Source organism: Acanthopagrus latus, chromosome 21 (assembly GCF_904848185.1).
Source record: "Acanthopagrus latus isolate v.2019 chromosome 21, fAcaLat1.1, whole genome shotgun sequence".
NCBI classification, from domain to species: Eukaryota; Metazoa; Chordata; class Actinopteri; order Spariformes; family Sparidae; genus Acanthopagrus; species Acanthopagrus latus.
In genome coordinates, this window is record NC_051059.1 from 18,084,221 (window position 1) to 18,099,330 (window position 15,110).

Genomic DNA, 15,110 nt, shown 5'->3' on the forward strand with positions numbered 1-15,110 from the left:
TGCAACGGAGATCAGTCGCACGGACCATCACTCGAAAGGCTCCCGATGCCTCACTGCCAACCATCTTAGCAATCCTGCCACCACACGGCTCTATAAATAACTCGACAGTCGATGCTAATCGAATCCAGCAGTGATTCAAATTACTTCATTAGAAGTCCAAAAAGCGAGATAGAGACAGGGAGACAAAGGACCTCGTGTAACCTGGGTAACATTCAACAAGCTCTATATATATATATACACACACACACACACACACACACACACATTTCATAACTTAAAGGAGAGTTTCACCCAAAAATGAAAATTCAATCATTATCCACTCACCCCAATGCTGATGGAGAGTCTGGTTAAGATCTGTAGTCCATGAAACATTTCTGGAGCTTCACAGTAAAACAGCGTTGCAGCATTCTCAATTAAAGTAGATGGGGATTTGTTTTAGAACGGAGAAAGTTAAAACAAAAAAATCAAACGTACAACGGCCCGTCTGACGTTATCCAAATATCCAGAAGTCTTGGGATACAAAATTTAAATGAAAAGACGTTATTTAAACATTTCTTAAGCAGATATCCTCACTGTCGTTGCTCAGCTAAAAGCGCACATCCTGTCTGATTTGGCATCTCAGCGCTTTCTGAGACTTTGATTGTACTTAACAAGCTGTGTGGAGCCATTTCTGATTTATTTTGAGTTTAGTTGTCTGTCCCCATTTACCTCAGTTGTTTAGGAGAATGCTACAGGGCTGTTTTTGCCGGTACGCTCCAGAGATGTTTCGCAGATTACGAAAAATTCCCCCGACTCTCCATCGGATAATGACAGACAATGACTGAATTTTTGAGTTTCGGGTCGAGGGAAAGACAGCTGCGCAAAGCGATTAACTCATTAAGTCAAAAAAAAAAAAAGGGGGGGTGGTCATGTTTGTGTTTGTAGTTGTTCAAAAACGCAGATGAACCTCAGGCACCATGTTTTAATACCACCACTGAATCATTTCAAGGCAGAAAACACAGAACCAGGATGTCTTGATGATGCAACGTATTCCAATCTTGACTAAATCCTGGCACAGCAGAGAAGGAGCTCAATCTGTGGGGGGGGGGTAAAAATGGAAAACCTTCTTCCATGTATCCAAAGAGAGTGATTTAAATGGAGCCGCGTTCAAGGTAGAAGCCCTTTATACACACACACAAACACACACACACATGCCAGCGTTTCCAGCCCACATGTAACCTAGATTCTCCACTACTGTAACACAACACACTGATGTGGCTGCCTCTTAATTAAAAACACTTGTTTGCATACCAAGATGGCTGAGTGATGATGTAATGACGCTGAACTGGGAAATTGACTTTTTTTGTTGTTGTTGTTAATACAAAGCAGCCCTGCACACACTCTCTCTCACACACACACACACACTCTCTCATGCCATTTTAATGATATCTATAGGCTAAATAGGTCAGCTGAACTTACACTTACGCCTCCCACGTAATTACACTAATTCATACATGTGCAAAACAGCAATTTGAGTCAGAGCCCGGCCCTGTGAGGAGGAGGAGGAGGAGAAGTTCTGACCCAGCTTCCGCAGCCAGCAACAGTTTAACGCTGACCCAGTTGAAACTACCGAATATGCAGCACATGAAGGATGCACACATTCAATGATGGAGTCTGGTGTTTGTGCACAAGGAGCCCAGCGGCACGGCTGCTTATAATGTGCCAGTACCGCAGGGCTACTGTGGGCGAAGCAAACGAGGCTCCTCCACTCACCGTCCTGCGTGTCGTTCCCGCGGCTGCAGTTGCTGCAAATGTGCTTGATCTCCTTCCCGATGTGACAGTGGATCGTAAAGGGCATGTTGTTGTTGTGCTGCGGATACTGGCCGTGCCCCTTCTTGTTGCTCAGAGACATGATTTTGACCAGGCTGAACGCCTTTTTCTTGGGCTTCTCCACCGCCACGGGCGCGTTTTCTCGGCACCCCGTGGTAAGCCAGGCGCCGTGCATGATGGTGGGCGCGGGGTCCACCGTCGGGTAATTGGCCGTCTTGAACATTATCGGGACGCGGAGAGAAGAGAAGAAAAAAAAAGGAGGGAAAAAAAACGGGGATGGAGCGCCTCAGTGCGCGGCGATACGACGGTGTGGGCTCCGATTTAAAGGGCCCATCAATTGAGTCCAACCTGACCTACTGTGGCATCTTCCATCAGCGCCAAAGCAGCCGCTTCTCCCTGCCTGGATCCCGCACACCTTTACCTGAGATCCCTGTGTGTGTGTGTGTGTGTGTGTGTGTGCAGCCTGTCGGTTGCGTAATGAGGGGAAAGCTGCTGCTGCTGCTGAAGGAAAGCAAAGCTCTGCTGCCGGATCCAAGCGAGCTAATAATAAAAGAGAGGGTGAGTAGTGAATGGCAGCGACTACCTCTCCCTCCCCGAGCTGAAGACTGCAGTCGGTTGTAGCTAATCCACGATTAGTGGAGCTGAGCAGCGAGCGCCTGTGATTGGCTGAGCGCCGCGCTCCTCCATAGGCCAGTGTGGATGGGAGGAAAAGTTGCTCGTCTCATTACAGGATTCCAGTAAGTGCTTTGTTTGTGTGTGTGTGTGTGTGTGTGTGTGTGTGTGTGTGTGTGTGTGTGTGTGTGTGTGTGTGTGTGTGTGTGTGTGTGTGTGTGTGTGTTTGTTTTTGTTTTTTTATTTTTTATTTTAGCAAGTCATATTACATGATGGAGTTTAAAAAAAACAGCTGCAATAACAACTTAAACCACCATGACATGAGCATGATATTGGCAAACATTTGATGTCACTGTATCAGTTCAATAGGGTTCGATTTAAAGAGGCCATGTTATACTGATATTCATGTTCATACGTTTACTTTGGGGTCCAAGTAGTTAGGTGTACATGCTTACATTTTCAAGGAACACATTATATTTCTCACATGGTGCATAGCCCCCAGCGCCCCTTTTCACATTGTGTCTTGAAGGCTCCATTTTAGCTACAGAGTCAGACATCTCCCCTCTGTTCAATCTTTGATGAGAGTTATACATGGGCAGAATGTAGCCAACCAGAGGCAGAATATAGGCCGGGTCAGGAGGAGCAAGGTAGTGTGATCTAAAATAACACCTACATCAGTAGCAACTGTATGTCTGCTGACTGACTGGTGCGTATATATTTTATAATAAATATATACAAATCTATATTTATATAGCCACTTTTATATCGTGATACATATAAGTTAGAGAGGAAGTAAAGGCTCGATCCAAACCAGCCATTTCAGGCAGTGCAGGAGCAGCATTTTCTGTGAGAGAGAGTAACTCTGTTTGGTGTGCACTTTGGGCTTTTTCACTTTGCGGATCCTACATATGAGAGAGAAATAGAATTTCATGTTCAAAATGTCTTTAAAGACAATGTATTGTAAAAAGCTAGACTGAGGTCTGCTTCAGTTATCTTCAGGAGTTTAAACAGGTTAGCTACTCCTGAAATGGTGAATTCACCTTTTTAACATGGCTTCAAACATGGCTGTATAAAAAGTCGACTGTATTTGAAAAACTACTGTGTTTGAAGGTAAGGAGATCGGTTTGTTGAGATGTAGTTGGAGGACTTGCCAGAGCACTGAGTGACCTTTTAAACTGGATTTGTGCTTAAATTCACTTTACTTTTGTGTGAAATGCCGCTGGTTACCGGTTAGAAACAATGACCCTCTGGTGCAAAAGGACACATACACATGCTCATCATTTAATTCAGCGTTATCCATGAATAGCATCACTGTGTTTCGCAAAATCTGGTGTGTGTCCTTTACATTTATCCACCCACTCAGTGATGCAAAACTACAAAAGCTGAAATATTATGTTACAGATATTTAGAAAGCCAGTTTCAAGTGCAAGTGACATCTAAGGTGAACGCTAAATTTCTATCTAGTTCTGGCATAAAAACAGACAAGAGCTCGGAGAATTAAAATCAAAGAAAAGAAACAGCAGCGGGACTGTAATCAGCGATCAGAAAGCTCAATACTTCAAATGAGAGAACGCTGCCTAAAGTAATAACAAAGCATTAAATATTCTTTCTTTACATCACAAAGTCCAAATAGCCACTCGCCTGATCCCTTGAGCTACTGAGTACACTTTGGGGTAATTGATAACATTAACAGCCAGTTAATTAGGCGTTAATCATGGAACAGTTATCAGAACCCCCTTGGCATTTCCCATAATGTTTTCCTCCGGAGGAGTGAAGAGTTGTGGACTGGGGGTTAGCATCTTTGATGTTCCTTCAGTGAGCCGCAGCTTATTCCAGTGACATCAAAGCCCTCTCTTGAAATGAGGGACAGAGGAGCTTGATTTACTCCCCATCACGGTGCAATGCAGCTGCTGCCCTCGCTTTGCTTCTCTTTGCTGCAAGGTTTCACTCCCTTGCATTCCTATGCGCTAAAAGTTTCAGGAAGCTGGCAGGGAAAAGCGTTTTTTTTTTTTTTTTCATGGGTGGAAAAAAGCTTGCAACAAGCAGTCAGAGGTTAATGGATAAGGGAGAGGGGGTTTATACCATGCTTGAGCTAGGTGATACTGCAGCAAAGTGTGACTGTCATCCACATCATTCTACATTTGGACCTTGCATGATCTAAAAATGTACTTCACAAGTATTTTCGTGGCAAACGTTCAACACCGGCTTCAAAAGTGTGTTGACTTTTACAGGCCTACTTCTCCGCTTCGGCGTCAGCTTCCCGTTAGATCATTCTTACGAGATATCACATAATGAAAGCTCACAAGACAGGTCATTTGCTTGCTGCAAAGAGGTCACATGTGGCACTGTGGTTATGTAACTGCTGTGTCAGGCAGAGCCGATCGGTGCTTTGGAGGAAAAGGTAGCATGCATAATTGAAAGTATAGAAGTGGTGATTATCAGCTGACATCTTTAAATCAAGACTGAAAACCTTAATATGAACTTCAAAACAGCCGATTCTAGACCTTAGACTTCTAGTCAGGCCTATCACCTTTTGTGGATGTCTTCATTTGGTTGCCTTATTTCAGTTTTTCGCAGTTTGTTGTAAGTGTATACTCATACAGCCCCAAACCACAAATCACATGATTGCTTCACAATCTGCACAGTGCATCACACCCTCTGTCCTTACACCAAGTGGCAGATTTAGTTTGTTTGAAGGCGAAGGGGCGAATAGAAATGAACAGGTCACCAGCTGCATGCAGTGGGGCCCCAGCGCCCTGAGATGGCTGCCCCTGACCTTTTTAAGGTTTACACGAAAATTTCAAGCTTTGCGTAAATCCCCCCAATTTTCCACTTTAACGTGAGGTTACAGCTCTCGGGGAGTAAAACTGCATATGTGAAAAAGTTGTATAAAGCATTTTGTGGCTCCAAGGGAAGCTGCATGTAATCTCATAAATTGCCTCCAGTGGCTGAGATGCATTGTGGGTAATGTAGGTAGCAGGTTGTGAAAAGCAGTCCACGGGTACTGCGAACCAGAGATTTCCCTTTTTTATTGCATGCATTCTTCGTCTATTTTAAAACCTGTCGCCTACATTACCCACAATGCATCTTCACATCACTGGAGGCAATTTATCCAATTACATGCAGCTTCCTCTGGATCCACAAAAGACCTCACACTGTTTATATAACTTTACTTTATAAAAATAGAGTTAGAGTGTTGTTCTAAGTTTGTTTTGTGCTTCTATTGACTTTTTTCTGTGTCAGCATTTAATCCTGGGATCTGTGCCTGCCTTTAAAAAATTGTATTTTTTCCCGTGGTTGACAACGTACCTGACACGTGTCACAAACTGTCACAATAAACTTAAACTGACACTGTAAGCTCGCCCAAAGCTGCTGAGAAGCACTTGCCAAGCCTCTCTGACTCACATCTGATGGATATGTTGGCTCGTAGTGTTGTTGCCATGAAGCCTCAGTAAATGTTGGTTGTGTATCACTAAGAAGCAGGGAAAGCGCACGGTGTATGAACAGTGAAAACGGGTCGCATTTTTACTTCCTTAGACATTTTGGATTTCTGGTTCGAACTGGTTTCCGTGGATGCTGCGCAGGTTTAAGGCTAAACAATCTTACAACTTCCGACTGAACAGGCTGTCACTACAAATCTGCTGTTCCCGTTTCTCCCTGTATCTCTCTGTCCCTTCCCATCTGTCATTCTCTCTCTGCATTATTATCTGTCTCACTCTCTCTCACGCTATCAAATTTCCTTGACACAATCTAAAAGAGAATTAATTAGATGGTAAAAAGTGCATTGACTTATTTCCCCCCCACACCACCACTTTTCTTATTTGCTGCAGGAAAACGTGAATGATAGTTACGCAATTGTAATCTGTGAGGAGAATAATTCCCTGCAAAAAAAAAACAAATCTTTTATGCAGTTCTTGGCTCCACCTTCAGCACTAAAGCTCAGTCTTCTTCCTGACAGGCAGCAGAGTAATGTGACGCGATTATGTAAAGTCCACAGAGTGCAACACGTCAGGAGTGAAGCGGTGATGTTCTCATTTGAAATTTTAAAAGAAGGACACAGAGCAAGAGACAGACAAATGTCAGGCTGAGACAGAGATGTATCTACTTGTTTTCATAAACAGCCGACGACTTTCTCTGTTGACATTAGTAGTCACTGTGAACATCATTCTGCCCGGCCACTGAGGCCAACAGAAATGTTCACCGAGTGCTGTCACAGACTGTCAGGGATTGTCGGAAAAGATCTGTGTGACTACAGATCCAGAAAACCATTAAACGGATGGCCGCTCACATTTCATCTCTGTTATAATTCACTCATGTCCGTCTTTGCCCCGTCTCAGTATGTTTTATGTACTGCCGGATACAAGTGTTGGCTCTGTTCAACATATTGTTGCAATTCACACGTATTAATCACTTTTTCATTGGCCATACATGAGCAGATTGTGATGTGATGCCTCTCTGGGTCGTCCGTACAAATCTGTGGACTGAGATTTGATTTTCCATGACAGTCCAGCGGATGTGACTTTTGCACCTTTGCGACTGCCTCGTCTCAGTAACTCTCTCTGTTCCACTAAAAGAGCCAACTAACAAAATTGAGCCAACTAGCATAAACTAATGGCCACAGAGCCCCTTTAACAGGTACAATAGCAGGTGCTACATCAATTTGTGTAATTTTGACAATTTATAACAGTGATTACTGTTTGAATATAGAACTATTTTACATGCATTACACTTAAAGCTGCATTAAGGAGTTATGTGATTCTCCAATAATAAATAAATATTCTTACAGTGTTGTTGATTCTTATGGATAATAACCAGTATCAGCTTTTCTTCCAGGCAGCACTGTTGCAACACAGACAGTCTCTCCTATTCTTTTCATGTAAATCTGGAAACAGGTAAAACTATCAGGGCACAGCCCTACTGTTTTTGCATTTAAGTAAGAAAATAGAGTCTTGTTATATTGGAACACAATTGACTTGGCTACACGCGACAAAGAAGAGCATGTAAAACGATATATTTTTCGATATATGTAGGCCAATATTTCCAACTTGTTCTGTGTGAAGGCACAAATATAGCAACTTGGAGTCCTCGTGTGAAATGTTTACATGAAGGGCTATGGACTAGAGCCAAAAACTTCACGACATTGTACGCAGTCATCCCATTCTGTGGGTTCTTCAAATTATGTTGCTACAGAAGTCCCCCAAAGAACACCAAGTACTGGTGCTATTCAGTGCCAGTTGAAAGAGGCCAACCACCTCCCATGTCACAATGCCTCCATCTTGTGGAGTAATATGGTAATTTAGTTACAAATTACCTAACAGCACACCTGTGCAGTGATGGAACGTAACTGAGTACATTTACCCAACTTCTATACTCAAATCCACATTTGAAGTACTTGTACTTTACTCAAGTATTTCCATTTTTTTGCTGCTTTGTACTTCCACTCTTGGAGACAAACACTGTACTTATTTAATATAGTTACTAGTTGCCTTGTAGATTGCATGTAGCATCAGAGACAGAGAAGAACAATTAAATATATATACATACATACACATTTATTTTGATTAATTACTTAAGATAGCATGGTAAGATGTTCCTTTATTGACCCCACTTGGGAGAAATTCTAAGATAATCTAATAATGTAATTATAACAAAAAATAAAAACTATTAAAGATAAACATGCCGTGTACAATTATTCAGATTGATCTGAATATCGAATCAGATTATTCAGTGGTATGCAAAAAAAAATACATGTAGATATATTTACTTGTGTGTTTTCTTAAAACAACTGTTATTCACCCATTTCTTCAGAGGCCTATGAGTGCTGCCATGACACATAACTACTTCTGCCAACCTCAAATTTACTCAGTGTGTTCACAGTGGAATTATATGCTGATGATGGTGCAATGGACTGAGTGGATTCAGAACCGTTAAGTGTTGGTATGTACTGATTCTGTGACAGCTATCAGTAGTACTGGGAAAGGGGCATCAAAGAGTCGACAAGACCTTGTATATGATATTCTTCTGGCAATTAGAGATGTGGAGAGGAGAGCGGTAGAAATATCTTTAGTATGGGTCCCAGCTCATGTAGGTATTGCAACAAATAAAAAGGTTGATAAGTTGGCCAAGGAAGCTGCTCAAAAGGAAACCATCAACATAAACCTATCGAAGGCGGAGGGTAAAAGTATTGTGTGGCAGGTAGGAGTGGGAATCGAGAACCGGTTACGACTCAGAACCGGTTCCAACTGACCGCCTCCAACGTTATCAATTCTTCTTAACGATTCTCTCATTTCCCTGCCTGCACGAGCTTTTCCCCGGTTTTCCGGAAATTTTGCGTCGCGGTACATTTGCGTCACACTCTCTGCGACGACTCCGACCTGCAACCGCGAGCGAGGCGGCATCATGAAGAGGAGGAGACGATCTAAAGCCTGGCTGCATTTCACCAGACAGGATGAGATTTCTGCTGTGTGTAATCAGTGCAGTGCTGTAATATCGTGCAAGGGTGCAGTTACCAGCAACATGCTGAAACATTTGTCTACCCAGCATGGAATTAAGTACCAAGAATGTCATGCGTTACACCGCCTGCATACGAGTGCTTACGTTGCTGCTGGTCAAACAAGCTCCACTGGGACCCCCATTGACAACGGTAACGTTGATATTAAAGTAAAGAAAAGGAGTGTTGAGCCGCAATTTAGCATGTTCGGGTGTTAAATGTGCTTTTTTTTTTTTTTTTTTTACTGCTTATATGTATCAGTAATTTATTTAGACTATATTTTCTTTCCACACTATGTTTTGTCAAGGTGTTGTTCAGTATGTTTGAGTTTATTATGTTCGTGTTCACAGTCTTGTGCAGACATAAATTTGGGGAAAAATGAAATGGTTGCTTTTGGTGCAGAAGACTGTTTAGAACACTTTTTTTTTTGCCACTGAATGAACTACTCAGGAATCGATATGAGAATTGATAAGGAATTGGATTGATAGGCTGAATCGACAATGGCATTGACATTGATTAAAAACGTAGCATTTCCCACCCCCATGAGGTGACATACACCAAAGGGCTTGCACATGTAAGAATTCATGTTGAAAGAACAATCAGACGTTTGAAAGTTTACAAAATACTATTACAGGTTGTTCCAATTACCATGGCTCCTAAAATAGGCAAGATTCTAAAAATAGGTGCTGTCAAGAACGCCAAAATGAGCACGATAATAACAGACCAAGGTGAGAGTTTAATACTCAGCTGTAGTTCAGCTCGTATTTGCCTTCAGGGAAGATAAGAAAATAACGTCAGAAAGTGATGTTTTAGGGTAACTGTCTGGCAAATATTAATGGAAAATGTATGGTTTTATTTTGACCCTTGATAAAAGCTGAAATGACAGTTGTAAAATGTGTTTCCTTCAGGCTTCCTCCCCCTTTCCTCCCTCCGTCTCATCGTCCCTCCTCTGCAGCTTGTGTCTGCGGCTCTGTGGGAGATAGTGAAGCAGGGAGCTGTGGTGCACTATGGTCTGCTGGAGGAGTTCATCAGCACAGTGCTGGAGACAGTCCCTGAACTGCTCACTGACACAGAGAGAGTCCAGCTAGTTATGGGTCTGCGTGCAAAGGTTAGAAGATATATGGTGTCTTAATAAGGCTGCTATTTACTTGTGCTATCTACCAGAAGTACCAATAGTGGAGCTTCAGTGTGAAAGTGTGCTTGAATTGGATTCATAAAAGATGCTGGGTTAAAAATAATCAGATCTGTAATCTGCGCACCTGCGATCTCTAAATCTCAAATCAACAAAAAAATTGACCTCACCTGCTGTGTGATTTCCCCTAATATGTTTTACAAATGAGCAAGTCAGAAAAAGAGACGGAACAAAAGACAAAATCAAAGGATTAGATCTCAACGATGGTAGAGGGGATTGAAGCCAAGCAACATGTTATTGTCAAGTAGACTACATGGTGGACTGACACATAGAGTCAAAACACTCAATGGGACTCTGTCACTGCTGCATATTTTCCATTAAGCTCATTCAAAGCTCACCACACACTTGGACACAAGTTGTATGTTACTTTAGATCAAAACTGATCACACGTCTGTTTTATAAATTAGGCTCCTGGTCCTGTTGGCCCCTGCCCTTCGTGTTTTAAGTTTCCAAACACACCTATCTCTGGGTAAACAATCAAGACAAACTGCAGATTAATTTATTATGAAAATAATGATTTTGTGTAGTTAGTCTCGACAAAATAGTTTTTAAAATTACATCCACCATAACCAACTACAGCTATAAAATCCTGAAAATCAAGAGGCACAACGATGTATCGAAATGTAATATTTAGTATGTGTAAATCAAACTGCATCATCAGCACTGCATTGAGTAAGCCAGCTTTTATGACCAGGTTTCTTGTACTTTGGTCTAATTGTTATTTCGTACCAAAAGAATGATTTTCTTTTCATCCCATTCTCTGACATGGTACTACTGGGGGTGGTTTTCAGATGATGCCAAACTGACTTTTAGTTGTTAAATAAAGCCTTGTTCTGTCTGTTGATGCACCACCAGGTGGTGCTCGAGTTATGCCACAGTGATGATCTTACGAACCTTCAGGCCATCCAGTCTCATTTGAGCAGAATAAACACCTACATTAAAAACCAGGACAACAAGGTATGTGCTCTTGTTGATCTTCCATTACTCTTTGTGTCATTTTCACTTGTTTTGACCTTTTTATCTGCACGTTCTTTAGAATACTAGCTCTGAGGTGGAAGCATCAGTGACAAACTTCCTGGAGCTGGTTAACACTCTAAAGGATGACCAGTGCCAGAGGGATATCTTTTATCAGGTAGGTTTGTAGGAACAATATCATCAGTTATTACTACATGCTGATTAATTTTTTGTTGGTTAAATGTCATTTAATTGGTTGGATGACAGCCTTAATGTGATGACTTAGTTCTGTACTGATGTCAAAGGGAGCTTGCATTATTTTGTGAAATGTAATGAAAACTTTTCTCTCTATTCTTTAGAAAATCTTCCCAACAGTGTTCGGCACTGAATACGACTCTGCCCTACAGGCTCTGATGAGGAAATTCCTCCTCAGTCTACACAAGCTGCTGCCTGTTCCAAACCTAGAACAAGTACGTAAATTACAAACAGTAATTCTAAAACAAATGAAGAAAAAAAAAAGCAGTTTTCCTGCATTTATAAACTCAAGCTAGATTAGGGTTTGTTTATTTTAATATCTGACGTTGATTCAGACTGTTCTGTTTCATTTCAAGACTTCACTGTGGCTCAGTCGATCCCCCTCTGTCTTGAAAGAGTGTGTTGACTTCTTGAATCAACCTGAGCCCCTGCATACACTTATTCAGCATCACAAACATCATGGGCACAACGTTCTACAAGGTACAACTTTAATGAGCCTTCACAAATTTCTTGATTGACTTTCATTTTATTAACTTTAAGTGAATGAAAGTAATTTGTGTTTTGTCTTTAATTTGTCTTCAGCTTCGCCTTTGTCAGCTGATGATTGCATCCTTTCCAGCCTGTCTTATCGCCTACCAAAGGTGGAAAATGACGAAGGAGACACACAGTTAAAATCTGAACTGTCGTGTGTCTCACAAGACTCGCAGATAGATAACTTGCTTGCCAGTGAGTCAGAAAATATTAAAAAAGAAAACTTAATTGAGATTAAATCTGAATTGTCATGTGTCTCTCAAGACTTGCAGATAGATAACTTGCTTGCCATTGAGTCAGAAAATATTAAAAAAGAAAACTCAATGGAGATTAAATCAGAATTAATGTGGAACATAGAAATAAATGGACAACAACATGCTAATGATGTGGCTGAAGACCAGGGGGCCTCTATTGAAGTAATACTTCAACCTTTTGATGAAAGTGAGTCGTACAACCATGTGAAAACTGGCAGTCGGAAATCCTCCAAAACCTTCAAGTGTCTCATCTGTGGCAAAGATTTTGGTTCCCTTACCAAACTAAAGAGGCACAAGACTATCCATCATGATGGCTTGACAAACAAAAGGAGTCAGTCAAATTCTGCGACCCACAAAATACATGCAGAAGTCAAACCAGAGACTTGTATTGAAGCTGAGCTTCCACCACTGGCAAGTGCCACAACACGTAGCCCTCCAAATTTGACTAGACTTCCAGACTTTGAGCAGTCTGATGCTAACTGTGATCTTGTTTGTCATCTTTGTGGCAAAGTTTACACTTATCAAAAGAACTTTGACAAACACCAGAAGATTTGCCTGATCAGAAGTGAACAGCAAGCAGAGACGGACCAACAGTGTTCCACAAGCTTAGCTCATCTCTCCAAATTGAACCCTGCTGATACAACTACAGAGTCTCCCCCCAGTGAAACTGAAACTGGGCCTTCACATGTTGTTCCCCAGGAATCTTTAGAATCACCTCAACAGCAAACATGTAAAAGGAGCAGTCGTGTTAAACAATGCTCCATATGTCGAGAAGTCTTTAGCTGTTCTGCTGACTTGATGAGTCACATGAGATGCCACATTGAACAAAAAGACTCTGACAACTTCAAAGACTACGGGACACATCAGAAAGATAAATGCAGAGTTTCATAGCAACATTCACAGGACAATCCCCTCAGCAACACAAAGAAAAGCAAACAGGAGAATCCAGTTGTTTCAAGTGGTACATGTCAGGTCCCAGCAATCATAGATGGACCTGCCAACTCTCAGGCTGTGAAGCCATGTAAATCAACAGTGAAGTGTCAGGAATGTGACTAGGTCTTACCTACTATAAGAGCTTTGAGAAGCACCAGAGTAAATGTTCCATCAGAGCTCCTCAAAGAACAAAACATACCAAAGCAAATTCCTCTATTATCACTGGGTGTGATTTCCAATCAGCTTACAATACCAGTGGGAGCCGTGATGAGACAAGTTCTGAAACTACAAAACCTCCAATCTCAGCAGATGATGCAAACACTTCCCAGGTAAAAACTCGCACCTTTAAATGCAAATCCAACTTTTTGAAAATTGTCCTTTTGAACAAACATTAGTCCAAGTCACATAAAGTCACTGAGTCATACCCATGCACTTTGTGCAAGAGAACTTTTGCGAGGATGTCTGTATTGGTTAGATATCAGCAAAATATGAAGTTGTACCAGCGCGTCACCTGCAAGAAATGTTTCTCGAAACAAAGACTAAAAGATCATGAAAAAAAAACGCAATACATGTATAACACCACATGTTTGTGAAACATGCGGGCAAAGCTTCAGATTTGGTGCTCATCTGACTCTGCACCAGAGAAAGCACAGAGACGAGCGGCCTACTGTTTGTTCCCACTGTGGAAAACAGTTTAGTACAAAACAAGGCCTGAAAGCACACATGGTGAGGCACACAGGTGGTTATCCATGCCCAGTGTGCGGAAAGAAATTCTATCAAAAAATATATCTGAGATGGCATTTGTACAAACACACAGGGAAAGAGCCGTACCTCTGCGACACCTGTGGGAAAGGTTGGCCGACTGCAGCTCAGCTCAAGTGTCACATGGTTCACCATCAAGAGGAAAGGCCGTTCAAGTGTGAAGACTGTGGTCATTGTTACAAGAGGCAATCCAATTTAATTTCTCACCGTAGAGCTGTACATATCCGGCTGCGTCCATTCTCGTGTGAGGTTTGCAACAAAGGCTTTAGATTAACCAACGATCTTAAACAACACATGAGGGTTCATACAGGGGAGCGGCCATTCATGTGTACAAGGTGTAGCAAAAAGTTCAAGAGAAAAGTTCACCTTCAGCAACACAGCAAGAAGGCATGTCGGTAACATGATGCTTTTTGTGGCATGAAGATGAAAAAGGACCAACAGGTATTGGATTGAAAGTGAATAACACTGAACCTCTCTTTAGAGTGTAGTGTTCTGCATGGAAACCTTTGAGTCCTTACATTAGTATGAATGCCACTTGATGTGCACAATCAGAACAGAACTGCAGACCAAGAACTAATCCAAGACCCAAAGTTTCCAGTCAGAACATTGCACGGTACTGAGACAATCATTGTTTCTCAGTTCACTTGTCAGGGGTTTAAAAAAAATAATTTCATCCAAAAAACCCCAACACTTAAAGGGAGACAGGGTAAGATGACAAGGTGACTTATCCCGAAATCTTTATATTCCAGAAATGCACAACAGCAATGCTTTAAAATGCCTAAGGATCAATAATCATGACTGGCGTATCTAATCATACTGTATGATTATACACAGCAGATGTAAAATGTAAAGGGTTTATCTTACTTGATTTTCTTAATAGACCATAATATCAACATTGACCATGTTTTTAAGAGGAAGAGCTGACATACATGTCTTAATGTACTGTCTGTGGTTCTTGGTATTGTACAAGTTTTGAATCCCAGGTTAACAGATGGTGACGCAACATTGATTTTGTATAATGTGGAAAAAGCAGTAAAACTGAAGAATCTGTTCAAGTCTTTTTATTTCCTCATAAAAAGTAAAAAAATAAAAAATGTTTACAGTGTTTTGAAATTTGTTCTTTGACAGGCAGCAAGCCTGTGTAAAGATTTAAGAACTGGAGTGATGTGATCTACTTTAGCCCACTAAAGAGAGAGAGAAAGGAAAGCAGCTTCTTACGTGGCCAAACCGAATGTTGGTTAATGCCTTCTGTGATTCCTAAATGCTAAGAACAGGCTGAATATGACGAGTAGTGTAAGCTGCTCAAATAAACCCTCAT

The 15,110-nt window shown here is 41.5% G+C and overlaps 2 protein-coding genes across 3 annotated transcripts in view; one reads left to right on the forward strand and one right to left on the reverse strand.

Annotated features, from left to right (window-relative positions):
• LOC119011916 (phosphatase and actin regulator 1-like) overlaps positions 1-15,110 on the reverse strand; it is an 82,835-nt gene that overhangs the window by 29,626 nt on the left and 38,099 nt on the right. Inside the window, exon 1 of one of the 2 annotated variants that reach the window (XM_037085384.1) lies at positions 1,753-2,417. The exons of the other annotated variant lie outside the window; for it this stretch is intronic. Coding sequence (XP_036941279.1) covers positions 1,753-2,032 — 280 coding nt within the window. The 5' untranslated portion in view covers positions 2,033-2,417. Of the gene's footprint in view, positions 1-1,752; positions 2,418-15,110 lie in introns of those variants that run through there. 2 annotated transcript variants of the gene reach the window in all.
• Positions 8,749-14,897, forward strand: LOC119011915 (zinc finger and SCAN domain-containing protein 30-like). Its single transcript, XM_037085382.1, has 7 exons — positions 8,749-9,064; positions 9,820-10,019; positions 10,959-11,060; positions 11,140-11,235; positions 11,417-11,527; positions 11,669-11,792; positions 11,895-14,897. Exons 1-7 carry the CDS (start codon positions 8,821-8,823, stop codon positions 12,986-12,988), a joined length of 1,971 nt encoding a protein of 656 aa, XP_036941277.1. The 5' UTR covers positions 8,749-8,820; the 3' UTR covers positions 12,989-14,897.

Bases quoted from the DNA above. Each gene is read 5' to 3' on its own strand.
- LOC119011915 (XM_037085382.1), top strand. From the start codon at position 8,821: ATGAAGAGGAGGAGACGATCTAAAGCCTGGCTGCATTTCACCAGACAG. The intron at 9,065-9,819 runs GTAACGTTGATA...TGTTTCCTTCAG, and splicing joins TGGGACCCCCATTGACAACG to GCTTCCTCCCCCTTTCCTCC. The intron at 11,061-11,139 runs GTATGTGCTCTT...CACGTTCTTTAG, and splicing joins TTAAAAACCAGGACAACAAG to AATACTAGCTCTGAGGTGGA.